Consider the following 20,543-nt stretch of genomic DNA (forward strand, 5'->3'; position numbering starts at 1 on the left):
TCCCCTTTCAACCATCGAAAGAAACCTTTACAGTCAGTTTTTATATTCCCCTCAAGCTTTCTTTCATGCTTTTCCCCCCCACTTTGTCCTTTGTAGAGTTCTGGTTTGCTGCTTCTTCTGGCCAGTCTACATTCCTCTTCCTTGGCTTTAACACAATACTTGACTTCCCTCGCCTGTCCAGGTTGTGCCGTTTTCCCAGTTTTATTTTCTCACCAGACAAGGAAGAATATTTTGGCTCTAACAGCGCTCCTTGCTTCAGTCCGCCCTCCGCCACCTCCAGTTTCAATTCCATTTTTGGAATATTTTGGAGGACCAAGAATAAGAACAAATTTCTGGAGTTTGTGTGGTGTTTAAATCTTCGCCATTGCATCTCCACTGTCAACCCTTTAAGTATCATATGTTACTCTATCCGAGCCAATTAAATTTAGCTCTTAGGGCTAACGGGATCAAGGGATATGGGGAGAAAACAGGAACGGGGTACTGATTGTGGATGATCAGCCATGATCATTTTGAATGGCGGTGCTGGCGCGAAGGGCCGAATGGCCTACTCCTGCACCTATTTTCCATGTTTCTATGTTACAGACTGGAGATGCCACATGACATACACAAACTCCGCTATCATTCCACACAGGTGTATGGAACCAGCAGCCACATGAGGTAGGTGAGGCAGGGGCTATAGCAACATTTAATAGACACTTGGACAGGTATATGGATAGGAAAGGTTTAAAGGGATATGGACCAAATGTGGACAATAGGGGCTAGCTTAGATGGCAGCATGGATGAGTTGGGCCGAAGGGCCTCTTTCTATGCTGCGGCGATTTCCAAAAGAGGGAAGCCTTGCTTTTGAAAGGCCAGGTGAGAGCCTTCACCTATAGAACATCGCAGCTCAGGAGTGGACAGGGAGCTGGCAACGTGCGGTTGTGGTCAGTTTGAAAGGGTGCGGAGGTGGGGACTGGAGTATTGAACAGACTACTCAGCTGGCTGTTTTTACCCAAAACTTTATTCATATCCCAGAGATACAGAGTGTAAAATCATTGACGTCAGTGTCCGTCGCTTCTGAAGATCTTTCTTCTTCTTCTCTAAACTTGTGCTTAACTTTTGACCGTCTGAGTTTGACAAGACACCACCTGTCCATCGACAATAACCTCGTGCACCTCGATAACCTTCGTTCTCTTTGTAATAACAGGTTCTTCTACAAGCAAAAACATCAATCATTTCATTCAATCATCTGCCGGACGCAGGAGTGAAACAATCCACAGTTATACACAACAGATTTATGATATTATAATTCTGCCCACAATTATGTAGCAGTGGCTTGCGGTCAGGTCAATGGCCAGTATCAGTGGCCCGGGCCTCCCTGTATAGATCACTGCAGCTCCGGGGGGGGGGGGGGGGAGAGGAGGAGGAGGGGGGGAGAGAGAGAGAGAGGGGGGAGAGAGAGAGGGGGAGAGAGGGGAGAGAGGGGGAGAGAGGGGGGAGAGAGGGGGAGAGAGGGGGGAGAGAGGGGGGAGAGAGGGTGGGAGAGAGGGTGGGAGAGACAGGGAGAGGGGAGAGGGAGAAGGGGAGAGAGAGAATGGGAGAGAGAGAGGGAAGGGGTGAGAGAGAGAGAAGGGGAGAGGGAGGGAATGAGAGAGAGAAGGGGAGAGGGTGAAGGGGAGAGGGAGAAGGGGAGAGAGAGTGTAGGGAGAGAGAGAGGGAGAGAGAGAGAGTGGGGAGAGAGAGGGGAGAGAGAGGGAGGTGAGAGAGAGAAGAGAGAGAATGGGGAGAGAGAGAGGAGAGAGAATGGGGAGAGAGAGAGGAGAGAGAGAGAGAAGGAGAAAGAGGAGATAGAGAAAAGGAGAGAGAGAGAAGGAGAGAGAGAGAAGGAGAGAAGGAGAGAGAGAGAGAGAAGGAGATAGAGAAAAGGAGAGAGAATGAGGAGAGAGAGAATGAGGAGAGAGAGAATGAGGAGAGAGAGAATGAGGAGAGAGAGAATGAGGAGAGAGTGAGAAGGAGAGAGAGAGAGAAGGAGAGAGAGAGCACCGTGCTGTTGTGGTCAGTTTGAAAGGGTGCGGAGGTGGGGACTGGAGTATTGAACAGACTACTCAGCTGGCTGTTTTTACACAAAACTTTATTCATATCCCAGAGATACAGAGTGTAAAATCATTGACGTCGGTGTCCGTCGCTTCTGAAGATCTTTCTTCTTGTTCTCTAAACTTGTGCTTAACTTTTGACCGTCTGAGATTGAGTAGATACCACCTGTCCATCGACAATAACCTCGCACACCTCGATATACTTCAATCTCTTTGTAATAACAGGTTCTTCTACAAGCAAAAACATCAATCATTTCATTCAATCATCTGCCGGACGCAGGAGTGAAACAATCCACAGTTATAGACGACAGAATTATGATATTATAATTCTGCCCACAATTATGTAGCAATTGTGTTGTCACGCCCCCTTGTGAGGCAGACGTGATCGCTGCATCCCCTGGTGCTTTTTCAATGCAGTTTTATGAAGAGACCAGCGAGCACAAATGTATTATATTTATATGTGAAATAAGCTACCTGGACTATGGAAGGGGTTTACACACATTACATTGGTGACATACATAGAGATAGTACCAGGCACACGCTTATTGCCCGCGCTCCATGCAGTTTCTAAGGGGTTGCGCAATGAGAGGGGAGGCTCAGCTCGCCACTGCCTCACCTCTCATCTCTCCCTGTATTTGCAGCGGAGCTGCGCAAGTTTTGTGATTTTTACGATAAAAAATGATTTAGATTCAAATAGAAATGACATTTATAACACAGATCAGTGGAAAAATCTTTATATCTATTTTATGTTATTATAATTTTTCTTCACTTTTCTTAACAGCTATTTTAATTGGGAGTATGACAGGTGAGGCTCTGCCTCCTCCTGCCGCCCCTGACCGCACGTCTCTGTTATGTACGACCCGAATCGTCACCCATTCCTTCTCTCCAGAGATTCGGCCGGTCCCGCTGAGTTACTCCAGCGTTTTGGGTCTTACCTTCCAGCGTCTTGCAGAGAACCAGCATCATCAGTTCTTCCCTGCACAGCTTGAGTCATGGTTACCTCTGCAGTAATGACCTCCCTCAGTTGCACCAATTGTCCTGGCCTCACCACATTGAGGAGATGTAGGGCAGCACAGTGGCGCAGCGGTAGAGTTGCTGCCTTAAGGGCCTGTCCCACTTATGCGACCGTTACAGGCGACTGCCGGCACCCGTCATAGGTCGCCGCAATTTTCAACATGTTGGAAATTCAGCGGCGACCAGAAAGATGCTATGACCTCTCACGACCATACTACCCTACACACACCGGTAGCAGGGACTACGGTGCGCACTCGGTGGGCCGAAGGGCCTGTTTCTGCGCTGTAAACTAAAGTGGAAAAGAATCTCCAACTCACTGGGAACTTCTTCTTTGACCACTTCTTGCACCCTTGTTGTGGATGTTGTTGATGCTGTTATTTGTGTTGCGTGCCTACAGGAAACAAAGAGCAAAGCATGATCTTGTACTTCAGGCAATTCACAGCGGCCTGGTGTGCGCACGTGTGTGTGTGTGTGTGTGTGTGCGCGTGTGTGTGTGTGTGTGTGTGTGTGTATGTAGGCGTGTGTGTGTAAGTGTGTGTGTGTGAGTGTGTATGTGTGCGTGTGTGTGTATGTAGATGTGTGTGTGCGTGTATGTAAGTGTGTGTGTGTATGTATGCGTGTGTGTGTGCGTGTGCGTGCGTGTAGGTGTGTGTGCGCGTGTGTGTGCGTGCGTGTATGTAGGTGTGTGTGTGCGTGTATGTAGGTGTGTGTGTGTGTGTATGTATGCGTGTGTGTGCGTGCGTGTGTGCGTGCGTGCGTGCATGTGTGTGTGTGTGCGTGTGTGTGTGCATGCGTGTGTGTGCGTGTGTATGTAGGTGTGTGTGTGTGCGCATGTGTGCGTGTAGGTGTGTGTGTGTGTGTGTGTGTGTGTGTGAGTGTGTGCGTGCGTGTGTGTGCGTGTGTATGTAGGTGTGTGTGTGTGTGTGTGTGCGCATGTGTGCGTGTAGGTGTGTGCGTGTAGGTGTGTGTGTGTGTGTGTGTGTGAGTGTGTGCGTGTGCGTGCGTGTGCGTGTGTACGCGTGTGCGTGCCTCTGTGTGGGCAGCACATGCAATGATATATCATTCTACCACAAGCGCAGGATACACAAAGCAAATTACTGTCAGTCTGAGGAAGGATCCCGACCCGTAACATCACCCAACCTTTTTTGTCTATAAATGCTGCCGAGCCCACTGACCAACCCACACACTTATCTCTGTCTATCTTTGATATCTGCAGTTCCTCATTTCACAAATTCACAAATTATAGGTGTAGAATTACGCCATTCGGCCCATCGAGCCATCAATTCAATTTTCCTGATAATCCTTGACAGCTTTCTGTGGCAAAGAATTCCACAGATTCACCGCCCTCTGACTAAAGACATGTCTCCTCATCTCCTTCCTAAAAGAACATCCTTTAATTCCGAGGCTGTGATCTCTAGTCCTAGACTCTCCCACTGGTGGACACATCCTCTCCACATCCACTCTATCCGGGCCTTTCACTATTCTGTACGTTTCAATGAGGTCACCCCTCATTCTTCTAAACTCCAGCAACTGCAGGCCCAGTGCCGACAAACGCTCATCATAGGTAAACCCACTCATTCCTGGGATCATGCTTGTGAATTACTGAATGAACAAACACTCAGATCACCGGGCATCCTTGGGGAAGTTTAATGTCACTGGTGGCACGGTGGAGCAGCGGGTAGAGCTGCTGCCTCACAGCGCCAGAGACCCGGGTTCGATCCTGACTATGGATGTTGTCTGTACGGAGTGTGTACGTTCTCCCCGTGACCTGCGTGGGTTTTGTCCGGGAGCTCCGGTTTCCTCCCACACTCCAAAGACGTGCAGGTTTGTAGGTTAATTACAAAGTAATATTGTCCCTAGTGTGTAGGATAGTACTAGTGTACTGGGTGAGCGCTGGTCAACGCGGACTCGATGGGCCGAAGGGCCTGTGTCTGCGCTATATCGCTAAACTGAACTAAATGAATGTTTCCCAGTTTAATAAACAATTATATTTTCTCTACTGAAGTAAATGAGACCACTTCACATTTCACTTGGGTCGAGTAGAACCCAATGGAATTCTCCAATTTCAGGTAAACACCCCCCCCCCCCCAAATGCCCACCCAGATGCACATATTTCTCCCCTGCCCCCTCCCTTTCCACCTATATTCCTTTATTCTGTTTTCACAGTTCTTATCCTTATTTTGCACTTTCTGTCTCTATCTATGTTCTTTTCCCAACTTTCCCCCTTTCAAAGCCCCCCTCAACTGTATCCACCTATCGCCACCATCAAGGATCTCGCCCCGAAACATTACCCATTTATTTCCTCAGGAGACGCTCCCCTGCCCGCCGAGTTACTCCAGCTTTTTGTGTCGATCTTATCCATTTTCCTTACCCGTATCCACCAAGCAGCCTGCGGTAGGTGGCGATTTCCGTCTCCAGTATGCATTTGATATTCAGCAGCACCGCGTATTCATCGGTCTGCGTCATGATTCTACCGCGGAGTTCGGTCAGTTCCATTTCCAGAGTGTTGACCTTCATCTCAATCTTGCTCCTCTCGGTAGAGTAGCGTAACTCTATGCCATTGAGGTTCTGCTCCAGGGATGAAATCTGCAAAGGCAAGAGAGAACAGTGAGAGAGAGAGGGTGGGGTTCCAGGTGACCGGGCGGTGGCTGAGCAACTGTCCACTCGACTCACCATACTCATGTAGGTCTGGAACTCAGTCTCGAGTCCCTGCAAGGTGCGTCTCAGCTCACTCAGCTGCGACTTCTCCGCATCAACAGCTCCAGCATTGACAGAGATTTGCAGCTCCACAGTCACGCACTGAAACAGATAAAGAACACACTCGTGTGAACAGGAGCCTGATAGCACGTTGGTGAGACTGCACTTGGAGCCCAGCGTGCAGCTCAGCTTGCCCGAATACAGCGAGGGAGTGGACACTTTGGAGAGGTTTGCCCGAATGTTGAAGATAGGCACAAAATGCTGGACTAACTCAGTGGGACAGGCAGCATCTCTGGAGAGAAAGAATGGGGGCCATTTCGGGTCGAGACCCTTCGTCAGACTGACACAATATGCTGGAGTTACTCAGCGGGACAGACAGACGGATTGCTGCCTTGATTAGAGGGCATTAGGTACAAGGCAAGATTGGGCAAACGCGATTTGATTGATTCTGGTCTCTCGGTTTATTATATATTATCTGTGTGTCTTGTGCTTACAAGGCTGTTATGTTGCTGCCAGTAAGAATGTTGTTGCATCAGTAATCCTTATGACAATTTAACATTCTTGTGAAGTTACGAGAGGCGAAGTTATAAGCGGGTGGACAGTTAGAACCCTTTTCATCCCCCATGGCGGATATAGCTAGAGTATGGAGCAAAGCTTTAAAGATGAAAGGGGGAATGTTTCTTACACACAGTGACGAGTGAATGCCTGGAATGCGCGGACATGCGTATTGGTGGGGGCAGGCAGTGTCATGCCATTGAAGCAACTCTTGTTTAAGTGTCAAAGAATGTTGGGGAGAAGAGGGCAACGTTTCAGGTGGAGGTGTTTGAGCAACCCGCACCAATGCATATGACTAGATTTGTCCAGTTTGTTTATTCCCTCGTTGCAGTTGTGTTGAAGGAAGTGTCACAGACACTGGAGTGTGGAATGGGGGCGAGTGGATGGGCAGAGTAGAGGGTCAGAGTCAAACAGGCTCGTTGGTCAACTAACTCAATGCCAACATTAAGAAACAATTACCAGGAACCCAAACTCTTTTCCACCTTGGCAATTGTTAAAATGTCAAGTGTTAATCCCCCGAGTCCATATAAATGGAAGTGAGGACTTGAGCATGGGTTAGCTATGTTCTATTCAGTGATAGAAGAGGCGTGAAGAGGTGCCCGTGGGTAGAGCAGTGAGTTTGTGGCCCATGTAGGAGTCATCATGGGAAGATGCTGAGGTGAGACTAGATAGGGTGAGAGGGTGTGGAAACAGGCCCTTCGGCCCAACTTGCCCACACCGGCCAACATGCCCCAGATGAGACAGCAGACCAGGCAGCACAGAGTCTCCCATTACCTGTTCCTTGTACCAGTTTTCCAGATCATCCTTGTTCTTCTTGGCTGCAGCCTCATATTTTGCACGAATTTCTTCCATAGCCGCGAGCAAGTTGAATTCTTGTTCAGTCTTCACATCCACTGAGACGTTGCCAGCCACCTGAGTACGCATACCTTTCATCTCCTGTGGGGAGAGCGTTCAGCGGTTTTAGTTATTTGATACATTTATGGATAAAGGCACTTACACAGAAACATAGACAATAGGTGCAGGAGTAGGCCATTCTACCCTTCGAGCCAGCACCGCCATTCAATGTGATCATAGTTGATCATCCACAATCAGAATCCCATTCCTGCCTTCTCTCCATATCCCTTGATTCCGTTAGCCCCAAGAGCTAAATATTAACTCTCTTTTGAATGCACTTGTTACTTACTTCCCCATTAAATTCATGTTCATGAGTGATAGGAGCAGAATTAAGCCATTCGGCCCATCAAGTCTACTCCACCATTCAATCATGGCTGATCTATCTCTCCCTCCTAACCCCATTCTCCTGCCTTCTCCCCATACCTTGACACTCGTACTAATCAAGAATCTATGATCTCTGATAATCCATTGCCTTGGCCTCCACAGCCTTCTGCAGCAATGAATTCCACAAATTCACCATCCTCTGACTAAAAAAAATTCTCCTCATCCGTTTCCTAAAGGAACGTCCTTTAATTCTGAGGCTGTGCCCTCTGGTCCTAGCCTCTCCCACTAGTTGAAACATCCTCTCCGCATGCACTCAGTCCAAGCCATGCTCTCCTCCTGACCACGTGGGTTTTCTCCGAGATCCTCGGTTTCCTCCCACACCCCAAAGACGTACAGTCATGTAGGTTCACAAAAAAAGCTGGAGAAACTCAGCGGGTGCAGCAGCATCTATGGAGCGAAGGGAATAGGTAACATTGCCTATTTCCTCCGCTCCATGCAAAGAGTTGAACAATCTCCACTATAGGAAATAGGCAACGTTTCGGGCCGAAACCCAAAGGGTTTCGGCCCAAAACGTTGCCTATTTCCTTCGCTCCATAGATGCTGCTGCACCCGCTGAGTTTCTCCAGCACTTTTGTCTACCTTCGATTTTCCAGCATCTGCAGTTCCTTCTTAAACAGGTATGTAGGTTAATTGGCTTGGCCTATGCGTAAAAAAAAATTGTCCCAAGTATGTGTAGGATAGTGTGGGTGTGCGGGGATCGCATGGCGGCGCGGACATGATGGGCCGAAGGGCCTGTTTCCGCGTTGTTTCTCTAAACTAGACTAAACCATTACTTACATCCTCGTGGTTTTTCCTGATGTAAATGAGCTCCTCCTTCAGGTTCTCGATGTCCATCTCCAGCTGGCTCTTGTCCATGGTCATGTTGTCCAACATGGAGCGGAGGCCATTGATGTCATTCTCCACTGACATGCGAATGGTCAGCTCGTTCTCGTACCTGTCGAGTTGGGAAGAGAGTGGCCATCAACGCGAGATATTTTGGAAGATGTTGCATTAACTATCTGACTGATCTCCTGAAGGGAGATATGTGGTGGGCAACTTCCCACGTCCCTTACGAGACATGATCTTATTTACTTGTTTATTTATGTGTATATATATATATATATATATATGGTCTATGTTATATAGACACACTGAACTGTTCTGTATTAATGCTTACAATACTATGTTGTGCTGCAGCAAGCAAGAATTTCATTGTCATGTCTGGGACACATGACAATAAACTCTCTTGACTTGACTTGATCTTATTGAAACACATACGATTATTAAGGGCTTGGACACGCTAGAGGCAGGAAACGTGTTCCCGGTGTTGGGGGAGTCCAGAACCAGGGGCCACAGTTTAAGAATAAGGGGTAAACCATTTAGAACAGAGATGAAGAAACACTTTTTCACACAGAGAGTTGTGAGTCTGTGGAATTCTCTGCCTCAGAGGGCGGTGGAGGCCAGTTTCCAAGAGAGAGCTAGATAGGGCTCCTAAAGAAAGCGGAGTCAGGGGATATGGGGAGAAGGCAGGAACGGGGTACTGATTGGGGATGATCAGCCATGATCACATTGAATGGCGGTGCTGACTAGAAGAGCCGAATGGCCCACTCCTGCAGCTATTGCCTATTGACATTGAAGCATGCTATTCAGCCCATCAAATCTATGCCAGCCCACAGAGCGATTCCATTACATCACTGATTCTTAGTTTTATTACAATTTAATGCATTATTGTCACATGTACCAAGGTCCCGTGAAAAGCCTTTGTTTGCAAGTTCTCCAGTCTAAGACAAGACTGTGGGTGATTAAAGTTAAACTGTCTACAGTGCACGTCTTTGGGATGTGGAGGAAACCGGAGCACCCGGAGGAATCTCACACGGTCACGGGGAGAACGTGCAAACTCCGTACAGACAGCGCCCGAGGTCGGGATGGAACCCGAGTGGCTGGCGCTCTGGAGGCAGCAGCTCTACCGGTGCCGTGGATGCGGGAGAAGGAAAGGTGTTGGGCTGGCTCCACTGCCGGCAAGGTGGCGCAGCGCCAGAGGGGACGGGGCGGGGAGCGGGATGGGGAGGGGGAGGGTGGTTGGACGGGGTGGGGGTCACTCACTTGCTTCTGAAGTCCTCGGCTGCGAGTTTGGAGTTGTCCACCTGGAGCATGTAGCCCGAGTTGCCGAGGATCATGTCGGTGATCTGTGTGGAGCAGGTTGGTGGGTTAGTCCGTGTCCCTGCCCGGCCCGGCCCGGCGCCTCAACACCCCCTCCCACACCCCCTCCCCACATCCCCTCGCCCACCCTCCCCACATCCCCTCGCCCACCCTCCCCACATCCCCCCCGCCCACCCTCCCTCCCTCAACACTCCCTCCCCACATCCCCTCGCCCACCCTCCCTCCCCACATCCCCCCCGCCCGTCCCCACTCTCTCACAGTCTCCCCTCCCTCCGCCCTCCTGGCCCCCTCCCCAGTCTCTCTGTCCTTAGCTCCTTCTTGAGTAACTGAGCCCCCCCCCCCCTCTCTCTCCCACCCCCCGGTGGGGTCCGGCGCCCGGTTACCTGGTCGCGCAGGCCGCTGATGGTGACCCAGTAAGCGCTGTAGTCGCGTTGGACGGCGGCGTGCTTCTCGGAGTGTGTGCGGATCTGGATCTCCAGCTCGGAGTTGGACTTCTCCAGGGCGCGCACCATGTCCAGGTAGTGGGCAAGGCGGTCGTTCAAATCCTGCATCGTCTGCTTCTCGTTGTTGAAGAGTCCGGAGCCGGAGCCCATCCCGGAGCTACTCATCGCAAAGCTCATACTGGAGCTGGAGCCGGAGCCGGAGCCGAAGCCCAACCCGGAGCTGGAGCCGGAGCCGAAGCCCAAGCTCATCCCGGAGCTGGAGCCGCGGCTGAAGCCGGCGCCCATGCCCATCCCGGAGCTGGAGCCGCGGGAGGAGAAGCTGCTGCTGCCGCGGCTGCCGCCACCGCCGCCACCGTAGCCCCCCATACTCTTCGAGCTAAAGCTTCTGGAGCCGCTGGATCTTTGCTGGTAACTCATGATGTTGCAGTTAGTGGTAAGTCGGCGCTGCCCGCCCGCCCATCGCTGCAGCCCGCTTTATAGCCCGTCCCGTCCCGTCCCGCCCCGCTACCTCCGCCCAACTTGTGGGCGTGAATCGCTCCTGGCGCCGTGGGGACCCGGACAGGCTGCTCTCCGCGGGCGGTATGGGTCCACCTGCTTCCCATGGGACACGCCCAGAGTGAGCGGCAGTCTTGTCCTACTGACTTAACCCGGAGTAGCCGCGCCAACCCCACTCCCAGTGGGGAACTGCAGGTGCAGGTTTACACCGAAGATAGACACAAAATGCTGGAGTAACTCAGCGGGACAGACGACATCTCTGGAGATAAGGAATATGTGAAGTTTCGAGTCGAGATGAAAGACTGGATCAACTGGGCTTGTATTCACCGGAATTCAGCAGGATGAGAGGGTCTCTTATCGAAACATATAACATTCTTAAAGGATTGGACAGGCTAGATGCAGGAAAAATATTCCCCATGTTGGGGGAGTCCAGAACCAGGGGTCACGGTTTAAGAATAAGGGGTCGGCCATTTAGGACTGAGATGGGGAAAAACGTTTCCACCCAGAGAGTTGAGAATCTGTGGAATTCTCTGCAACAGAAGGCAGTGGAGGACAATTCACTGGATGTTTTCAAGAGAGAGTTAGATTTAGCTCTTCGGGCTAACGGAATCAAGGGATATGGGGAGAAAGCAGGAACGGGGTACTGATTTAGGATGATCAGCTATGATCATATTGAATGGCGGTGCTGGCTGGAAGGGTCGATTGGCCCAGTCCTGTACCTATTGTCTATGTTTCTATGAGACCATTCCCCAGACTCGTTTGAAAGGCCTTCTTTCAAAGATAACCAACACAATGTCGAACCCGCGCGGAGTGTCAGCGTTCCAGGTTCCAGCGACAGCAGAGGGATATCCTCACGTTACCTCACGTACAAGCTTCGGCTCCGGTTCCGACTCCAATTTCTGATGGAGTCAACGCGAGGGGCCGAGTGGCCTACTGATACTAGATTCCTGACTGATTCCTGGGATGGCAGGACTTTCATATGAAGAAAGACTGGCTAGACTCGGCTTGTACACGCTGGAATTCAGAAGACTGAGGGGGGATCTTATAGAAACTTACAAAATCCTTAAGGGGTTGGACAGTCTAGATGCAGGAAGATTATTCCCGATGTTGGGGAAGTCTAGAACTAGGGGTCACAGTTTAAGGATAAGGGGGAAATCTTTTAGGACCGAGATGATAAAATCATTTTTCACACAGAGAGTGGTGAATCTCTGGAATTCTCTGCCACAGAAGGTAGTTGAGGTCAGTTCATTGGCTATATTTAAGAGGGAGTTAGATGTGGCCCTTGTGGCTAAAGGGATCAGGGGGTATGGAGAGAAGGCAGGGATGGGATACTGAGTTGGATGATCAGCCATGATCATATCGAATGGCGGTGCAGGCTCGAAGGGCCGAATGGCCTACTCCTGCACCTAATTTCTATGTTTCTATTCAATAGTCCGCCCCCCCCCCCCCCCACACACTCCTTCCCCTCACACCCTATCCACGAACCTAAAGTCCAAAAGTCTCTTAAATGTTGTGATAGTCCCTGCCTCAACGACCTCGTTCCATACACCCACCACCCTCTGTGTAAAGAGACGGCCTCATTGCCTGAATGGCCGCCTTCTGTGTGGTGACCATTCTACCATGGGGAGGTGAAGGTTGCTACACAATTCACTGATCTTTCTTCCCATGAACGGAGCACATTGGACAACACAGGTGAGGCGAACACCTTATCCATTGTTTCCGAGCCCACTCCTCCCTCCCACAGAGCCGCCAACACTGATGTGTAAGAAGGAACGGCAGACGCTGGTTTAAATCGAAGACAGACACAAAATGCTGGAGTAACTCAGCGGGACAGGCAGCATCTCTAGAGAGAAGGAATGGGTGAAAAGACTGTCGGGGTACTTGGACAGGTGTTGCAGTGGAAGTCCTATACTTCCCCCCACCCTCAACTCTGACCAAGGACCCCGACAGACCTTTCAGGTTGCACCTCCTCCAACCTTATCTACTGTATCCGCTGTTGACTCCTGTACATCGGCGAGACCAAGCGCGGGCTCGGCGAACATTTCGCTGAACACCTCCGCTCAGTCCGCTTCGACCTACCTGATCTCCCGGTTGCTAAACACTTTAACTACCCCTCCCATTCCCACACTGACCTGGCCCAGTGCAGAGTACACCTGGATCAGTGCAAACTACACCTGGCCGCACCTGGATCAGTGCAGACTACACCAGGATCAGTGCAGACTACACCTGGCTGCACCAGGATCAGTGCAGACTACACCTGGCCAAACCTGGACCAGTGCAGACTACACCTGGCCAAACCTGGATCAGTGCAAACTACACCTGGCCAAACCTGGATCAGTGCAAACTACACCTGGCCGCACCTGGATCAGTGCAGACTACACCTGGATCAGTGCAAACTACACCTGGCCACACCTGTATCAGTGCAGACTACACCTGGATCAGTGCAAACTACACCTGGCCGCCCCTGGATCAGTGCAGAGTGTTGGCAGCCTGGGTTAGTCTTGGTGAGATGCGCCGAGGCCACATTCCCTGTGGCCACCGGGATCTCTACAAAGCGGCAACTCAACAGTTGCAAGCCATTCTGTGACAAACCAAGAACGTGAACGTTTCCACACAGGGAACTGCATGTGCTGGTTTACCAAAAAAAGACGCAAAGTGCTGGAGTAACTCAGCAGGGCAGGCAGCATTTACGAAGAGCATGAATAGGTGACGTCTCGGGGCAGGACCTTTCTGCGGGAAGAAGGGTCTCGATCCAAAACGTCACTTGCCCATGTACTCCAGAGATGTCACCAGAGTGACTCCAGCACTCTGTGTCTTTATTTGATGTGAAAGTTGTCGCCTAAATGCCACGTGGGACAGTTTCCTCCCAGCTGTCATCGGGCAACTGAACCATCATTTCACCAACTAGAGAGTAGTCCTGACCTCCCATCTCCCTCATTGGAGACCCTCGGATTATCTTTAATCGGACTTTACTGGACTTTATGTTGCACTACACGTTATTCTATTTATCCTGTATCTGTGCGCTGTGGATGGCTGGATTGTAACCATGTAGGTCTTTCTGCTGACTGGTTAGCATGCAACAAAAAGCTTGCCACTGTACCTCTGTACACATGGCAATAACAAACTGGACTAAAGTAGTGGAGAGAGGCTTCTGCAAACGTGAGGGGAAGCTGGGATGGTTAAGGAGGGGTGGGAGAAGCAGTGAATGTGATCCTCTGGAATGTTATACTGGTCAGCTGGGGGCTATTCAGTTGGCCATGCCTGCACCTGTTCATTGTATGAGCAGTCCAATTAGTCATGATGTTAAATCTCACGCACTTTATTATTTTTTTTAAAAATTATTTTTATTAGAAGCAATTGTACAAGAATGAAACATTCGGCGTGTAAAATTATACAGCTTCAATTTTGACCTTTTCAACCTGAAAATGAGGGAACAGAACAAGAGAGGGAAAAAGTGAAAAGGGGAAAGATAGGATCCCTAGACGACCAAGATAGTGTGGCCAAAGTGAATAAAGATATGAGAGAGGAAAGCAAAAAAAAAGAAAAAAAATGGAGATATACCTGTACTCGCACCCCCCCCCCGCCCCCCGCCCACTTCACCCAACCCATAATTGGGTTTAAATCCACATTTGTGTTGCGCCATACTATAATTGTAAGAATTCGGTGAAGGCTCACGCACGTTATCAATGATTTGAAAACTCAGTAGTCCGATTCACGGGCGTACCCGACTTTCAAAATCAACAGAATGCACGATGCCAGCAGTTTCTGGGATTTTTTTGGCAATAATAAGGTCAGCATTAATCCCCACTTGTGTAATTACTTAACTTCATTGGAGAGGCAGTGGGCACCTGTGTACAGCGAGGCTGTTCTTGCCTGGGGAGCTGCCACTCCCAGTCACTGTCAGCTACACCCGAGACAAAGACTTGAAAGACATGTAGTTAGAGTTTAAATTTCACAGTGACATCAGCGAAAGAAAATTGTTCAAATCTCAAGTTAGAACTTGACAAGAAATTTTCAAGACAAGAAAGTTTGCAGTAATTCCCCGCAGACCATGGATCTTTGGGAAAGGGTGGACATATTTTCATAACCACAGAGGAATGAGCAGCAACGAGGAGAACACCATTTAATTTTGCATGCATCGGCAAATCTTCGCATACAATATTTCAACTGAATTTGCCTTGGACTTTAAAGATCAAAATATCCATAATGTTATTATATTATTTTACTGTTCCTTTCCTATCTTTGTCCCTTGATTATCATAATCAAGAGAAAGCTATCCAAAAATCCACAGAGTGCTGGAGTAACTCAGCGGGTCAGGCAGCATCTGTGGAGAACATGAATAGGTGACGTTTCACAGAGTGCTGGAGTAACTCAGCGGGTCAGGCAGCATCTGTGGAGAACATGGATAGGTGATGTTTCACAGAGTGCTGCAGTAACTCAGCGGGTGCAGCAGCATCTATGGAGCTAAGGAAATAGGCAACGTTTCGGGCCGAAACCCTTCCGGGTTTCAGCCCGATACGTTGCCTATTTCCAGAAGAGTTTCGGCCCAAAACGTTGCCTATTTCCTTAGCTCCACAGATGCTGATGCACCATAACTCAGCGGGCCAGGCAGCATCTGTGGAGAACATGGATAGGTGATGTTTCAGATCGGGACTTTCTTAACTGCTGGCAATTTGTTAATTGTGCTGTGGTCAAAGAAGCTGCTGCACAGACTTGCTTGCACAGACCTTTGGCCCCGAGACTCTGAAAGACACACTCACTCACGATGTCCTTTACAACCCCAAACTTCAGAGGGGTCCCATTCAGTGCAGCTTGACCAATGTATGAAATAGCACACCGAGGCGAATAAAGGGCTTTGCCCAGCGAGGGGACTGGGTGACAAGGGAACCTGGCCCATGGCCGTGGTGGGCTGTGTTAACAGCCAGGGAGTAGCTGTTAACATTGTGATTATCCTCTATCAGGGAATTCAGAAACACGATGGTTCAACACCTGGCTCACCTCTACCTCATGGTGGGTCTAGTACCATCCTAAAGGTGCACTCTACCCCACTAATGATCCCTAACCCACCAGTGTTCTAATGCTCTCTAGCTCACTAATGCACACTAGCTCACTAATGCACACTACCTCACTAATGTAACCCAACTCACTAATGCACTAATGTCTGAAGAAGGGTCTCGACCCGAAACGTCGCCTATTTCCTTCGCTCCATAGATGCTGCCTCACCCGCTGAGTTTCTCCAGCATTTTAGTCTACCTTCACTAACGCACAAACCCACCAGTGCTCAAGGCTCCTGTGCTCCCTGTAACTTGCTGCTTCTGTTTCCCAGGCATACCTGAAACTTACCAGGTTCATTTTAAGATTGAGCACAGCACAAAATGCTGGAGTAACTCAGCAGGTCAGGCAGCATCGGTGGAGGGAATGGACAGACGGCATTTCAGATCGGGACCATTCTCTGGTCTTCATTCATACAAGGCTTATTGGTCTATTGTAATATCTAAATGTGAATTAAAATTATTGAGCATTTCAGATTAGCAGAGTTTCACTATTTTGATTTCACCAGTGCATTGTGTAAGAATGGGTGTCTACTTTAATTTTATAAAAGACTTGATAAAAGGCATCCGGACAATTCAACTTTATGGATATAGGTGGAGATCTGCAGGTACACCTGCACGGAGTGACTGCACCTTGATGAACCAGTTCAGGGCTGTTGTGTTGTACAGAGTATGGGAGGGAGGTAATTATCTGATGATTGTGCTGGGGGGGAGAAAGTCACATCTCAGTTGGGTGGTGGCTGAAAGTTAAACTCTGGAACATAAAACAAGACAGCACAGGACATTGACCCATGATGCCCGTGCCGAACAATGCCAAGATAAACTAATCTCCTCGTGGACACGTGGACCATCCCTGGGGGAAGTCAGTGAAGCTGGTCACTCCTCAAAGTCCAGCAACCTTACCTGGGGCAGCCAAGACAAACTGCATCCATTCAAAGTAGTATGCAGATGCCATAATCAAAGAGTCACATAGGAACATAGAAACATAGAAATTAGGTGCAGGAGTAGGCCATTCGGCCCTTCGAGCCTGCACCGCCATTCAATATGATCATGGCTGATCATCCAACTCAGTATCCCGTACCTGCCTTCTCTCCATACCCTCTGATCCCCTTAGCCACAAGGGCCACATCTAACTCCCTCTTAAATATAGCCAATGAACTGGCCTCGACTACCCTCTGTGGCAGGGAGTTCCAGAGATTCACCACTCTCTGTGTGAAAAAAGTTCTTCTCATCTCGGTTTTAAAGGATTTCCCCCTTATCCTTAAGCTGTGACCCCTTGTCCTGGACTTCCCCAACATCGGGAGCAATCTTCCTGCATCTAGCCTGTCCAACCCCTTAAGAATTTTGTAAGTTTCTATAAGATCCCCTCTCAATCTCCTAAATTCTAGAGAGTATAAACCAAGTCTATCCAGTCTTTCTTCATAAGACAGTCCTGACATCCCAGGAATCAGTCTGGTGAACCTTCTCTGCACTCCCTCTATGGCAATAATGTCCTTCCTCAGATTTGGAGACCAAAACTGTATGCAATACTCCAGGTGTGGTCTCACCAAGACCCTGTACAACTGCAGTAGAACCTCCCTGCTCCTATACTCAAATCCTTTTGCTATGAAAGCTAACATACCATTCGCTTTCTTCACTGCCTGCTGCACCTGCATGCCCACTTTCAATGACTGGTGTACCATGACACCCAGGTCTCGCTGCATCTCCCCTTTTCCTAGTCGGCCACAATGTCACACGATGTGAGAGCAGGCCCTTCGGCCCAACTTGCCCACACCGACCAACATGGCTCATCTACACTAGTCCCAACTGCCTGCGCTTGGCTCATAACCCTGTAAACCTGTTCTAGGGACAGAGACACAGAGACACAGAGACACAGAGACACACAGACACAGAGACACAGACACAGAGACACAGAGTCACAGAGACACAGAGTCACAGAGACACAGAGACACAGAGACACGGAGTCACAGAGTCACAGAGACACAGAGACACAGACACAGACATAGAGACACAGAGTCACAGAGACACAGACAAAGAGTCACAGAGACACAGAGATACAGAGATACAGAGACACAGAGACACGGAGATACGGAGACACGGAGATACAGAGATACAGACACAGAGACACAGAGTCACAGAGACACAGAGTCACAGAGACACAGAGACACAGAGACACAGACACAGAGACACAGAGACACAGAGACACAGAGTCACAGAGACACAGAGTCACAGAGACACAGAGACACAGACACAGAGACACAGAGGCACAGAGTCACAGAGACACAGAGACACAGAGTCACAGTCATGGAATCAAAGACTCATACAGCACAGAAACAGGCCCATTGGCCCAACTTGCTTACGCCGACCAATGTGCCCCATCTACATTAGTCCCACCTGCCCATATTTGGCCCATCTCCCTCTAAACCTTTCCTATCCAAGTACCTGTCCAAATGTCTTTGTTGTTACAGTCTCTGCCTCAACTACCTTCTCTAGCACCTAATTCCATAAACCCACCACCCTCTGTGTGAAAAGGTTGCCCCTCAGATTCCTCTTTCACCTTAAATCCATGTCCTCTGGTTCTTAATTCCTCCACTCTGGATACCTGACTCTGTATCTACCCTATCGACAAGATCACCTCTCATCTGCGCTCCAACGAATAAAGTCCTAACCTGCCCAACCTCTCCCCGTAGCTCAGGCCCTCGGGTCCTGGTAACATCCTCGTAAATCTTCTCTGCAGCCTTTCCAGCACATTAAACTTAATGCCTTTGTCCCCTAAGATGGATGTTAAGATCCAATGGCAATTTGTAAAGAGTACAGAGTGCTTCTCCCAGCTGCGCGCAACATTTCACCATCTAACGTGGCAACTGCTGCTCCATTTCCTATGTTGACACAAGTAACTAGAGACGCTGGTTAAGAAAGATAGACAGAGAGTGCTGGAGCAACTCAGCACGCCCGGAAGGTTGAGACCCTTCTTCAGACTGTATGGGGGGGGGGGGGGGGGGAATAAACAGCTGAAAGAGGTGGGGTCAGGACAATGCCAGGCAAGTGATAGGTGGAGGAAGGAACTGCAGATGCTGGTTTAAATTGAAGGTAGACACAAAATGCTGGAGTAACTCAGCGGGACAGGCAGCACCTCTGGGGAGAAGGAATGGGTGACGTTTCGGGTCGAGACCCTTCTTCAGACTGAAGAAACGTCACCCATTCCTTCTCTCCAGAGATGCTGCCTGTCCAAGTGATAGGTGGATACTGGTGAGGGGGGGCAAGGTTGGGGGTTGAATGGACAAAGGCCAGTGATGGAAAAAAGACAAAGGCTGTGAGATGAGGAGAGACGGAGCATGAAATGTGAAGCCAGGAGATGGGATATACGTGGAAGTAGGGAGGAAAGGGCAAAGAGAAGGTGGTAATATGAGCGAAATGTGTGCACACCCAGGTGGGGCACAGTGTAGAAGGGGGGGGGGGGGGTATGGTTGGTTAGTTTCCCAAAATTGAAGACATCAATGTCCATAACATTGTGTGTAAGCTACCTAAGCAGAATATAAGGTGCAGTTCTTCCAGTGGCAATGGAGGAGGCCCAGGACAGAATGGGAAGAGGAATTAAGATGTTTAGCTACTGGGAGATCCAGCAGGTCCTATGTTCCTGTTTCACCCCCTCCAAACAGTTTTATCTACTGGGCTCTGAATTAGTGCACCTCGTCCATATTCTGCAGTCACAAAGCTCCCCCTGGTGCCCGTCTACAGTACAGCAGTGTGTGTGAAGTCTAATCGTTACAGGACAGTTGTGAATCTGTGGAATTCTCTGCCACAGAAGGCAGTGGAGGCCAATTCACTGGATGTATTCAAGAGAGAGCTAGATATAACTCTTAGGGCTAACTGAATCAGGGGATATGGGGAGAAAGTAAGAACGGGGTACAGCCATGTACCGATGAGCAGCCATGATCATATTGGATGGCAGTGCCGGCTCGATGGGCCGAATGGCCTACTCCTGCACCTATTTTCTATCTTTCTATGACCACTCAGCGGTTCAGGCAGCATCTCTGGAGAAATGGATGGGTGAACCCTTCTTCGGACCCAAAACATCACCCATGTTTTTTTCTCCAGAGACGCTGCCTGACCCGCTGAGTTACTCCAAGACTTGTTGCCTACCTTTGGTATAATCCAGCATCTGCAGTTCCTCCCTACTCACTAATTATTACATCCCTCGATCTCTTTCAATCATCAGTCTGAAGAAGGGTCCCGACCCAAGATTCAAGATTCAAGAGAGTTTATTGTCATGTGTCCCAGATAGGACAATGAAATTCTTTGCTTCAGCACAACAGAATATAGTAGGCATGAATAAATACAGAATAGATCAGTGTGTCCATATACCATTGAATATATATACACACACACATAAATAAGCAAATAAAGTGCAATAGGTTATTAAAGTTCAGATTTTTGTTTGAGTTGAGTTTAATAGTCTGTTGATGGCTGTGGGGAAGTAGTTATTCCTGAACCTGGTTGTTGCAGTCTTCAGGCTCCTGTACCTTCGACCTGAAGGTAGCGGGGATATGAGTGAGTGGCCAGGATGGTGTGGGTCCTTGATGATGCTGGCTGCCTTTTTGAGGCAGCGACTACGATAGATCCCCTCGATGGTAGGAAGGTCAGAGCCGATGATGGACTGGGCAGTGTTTACAACTTTATGCAGCCTTTTCCGCTCCTGGGCGCTTAAGTTGCCGAACCAAGCCACGATGCAACCGGTCAGCATGCTCTCGACTGTGCACCTGTAGAAGTTAGAGAGAGTCCTCCTTGACAAACCGATT

General features: G+C 49.3%; 1 protein-coding gene across 3 annotated transcripts; it reads right to left on the reverse strand.

The window, feature by feature from the left end:
- Positions 1 to 990: 990 nt before the first annotated feature.
- On the reverse strand, positions 991 to 10,659 carry LOC116981773 (keratin, type I cytoskeletal 47 kDa-like). Of its 3 annotated transcripts, XM_033034850.1 has the most exons (9): positions 10,385 to 10,480; positions 10,139 to 10,345; positions 9,699 to 9,781; positions 8,394 to 8,550; positions 7,113 to 7,274; positions 5,760 to 5,885; positions 5,458 to 5,672; positions 3,404 to 3,477; positions 991 to 1,192 (listed from the first exon to the last, which is right to left on the reverse strand). In XM_033034850.1, the coding sequence occupies exons 1-9, from the start codon at positions 10,445 to 10,447 to the stop codon at positions 1,092 to 1,094; spliced, it is 1,188 nt and encodes a 395-aa protein (XP_032890741.1). In that variant the 5' UTR covers positions 10,448 to 10,480; the 3' UTR covers positions 991 to 1,091. The 3 variants fall into 3 exon arrangements, with proteins under 3 accessions (XP_032890741.1, XP_032890739.1, XP_032890740.1); XM_033034848.1 differs by having other exon boundaries at positions 10,139 to 10,659; XM_033034849.1 differs by lacking the exon at positions 991 to 1,192 and adding an exon at positions 2,097 to 2,303 and having other exon boundaries at positions 10,139 to 10,659.
- Positions 10,660 to 20,543: the final 9,884 nt, after the last annotated feature.

Source organism: Amblyraja radiata, chromosome 16 (genome assembly GCF_010909765.2).
Source record: "Amblyraja radiata isolate CabotCenter1 chromosome 16, sAmbRad1.1.pri, whole genome shotgun sequence".
NCBI lineage: Eukaryota > Metazoa > Chordata > Chondrichthyes > Rajiformes > Rajidae > Amblyraja > Amblyraja radiata.

Coding starts and splice junctions, on each gene's coding strand:
- LOC116981773 (XM_033034848.1), bottom strand. CDS start 10,615: ATGAGTTACCAGCAAAGATCCAGCGGCTCCAGAAGCTTTAGCTCGAAG. Junction 8,551..9,698: donor GCCGAGGACTTCAGAAGCAA/GTGAGTGACCCC, acceptor CCAACTCGACAG/GTACGAGAACGAGCTGACCA. Junction 3,478..5,457: donor AGGCTGCTTGGTGGATACGG/GTAAGGAAAATG, acceptor TGTTTCCTGTAG/GCACGCAACACAAATAACAG.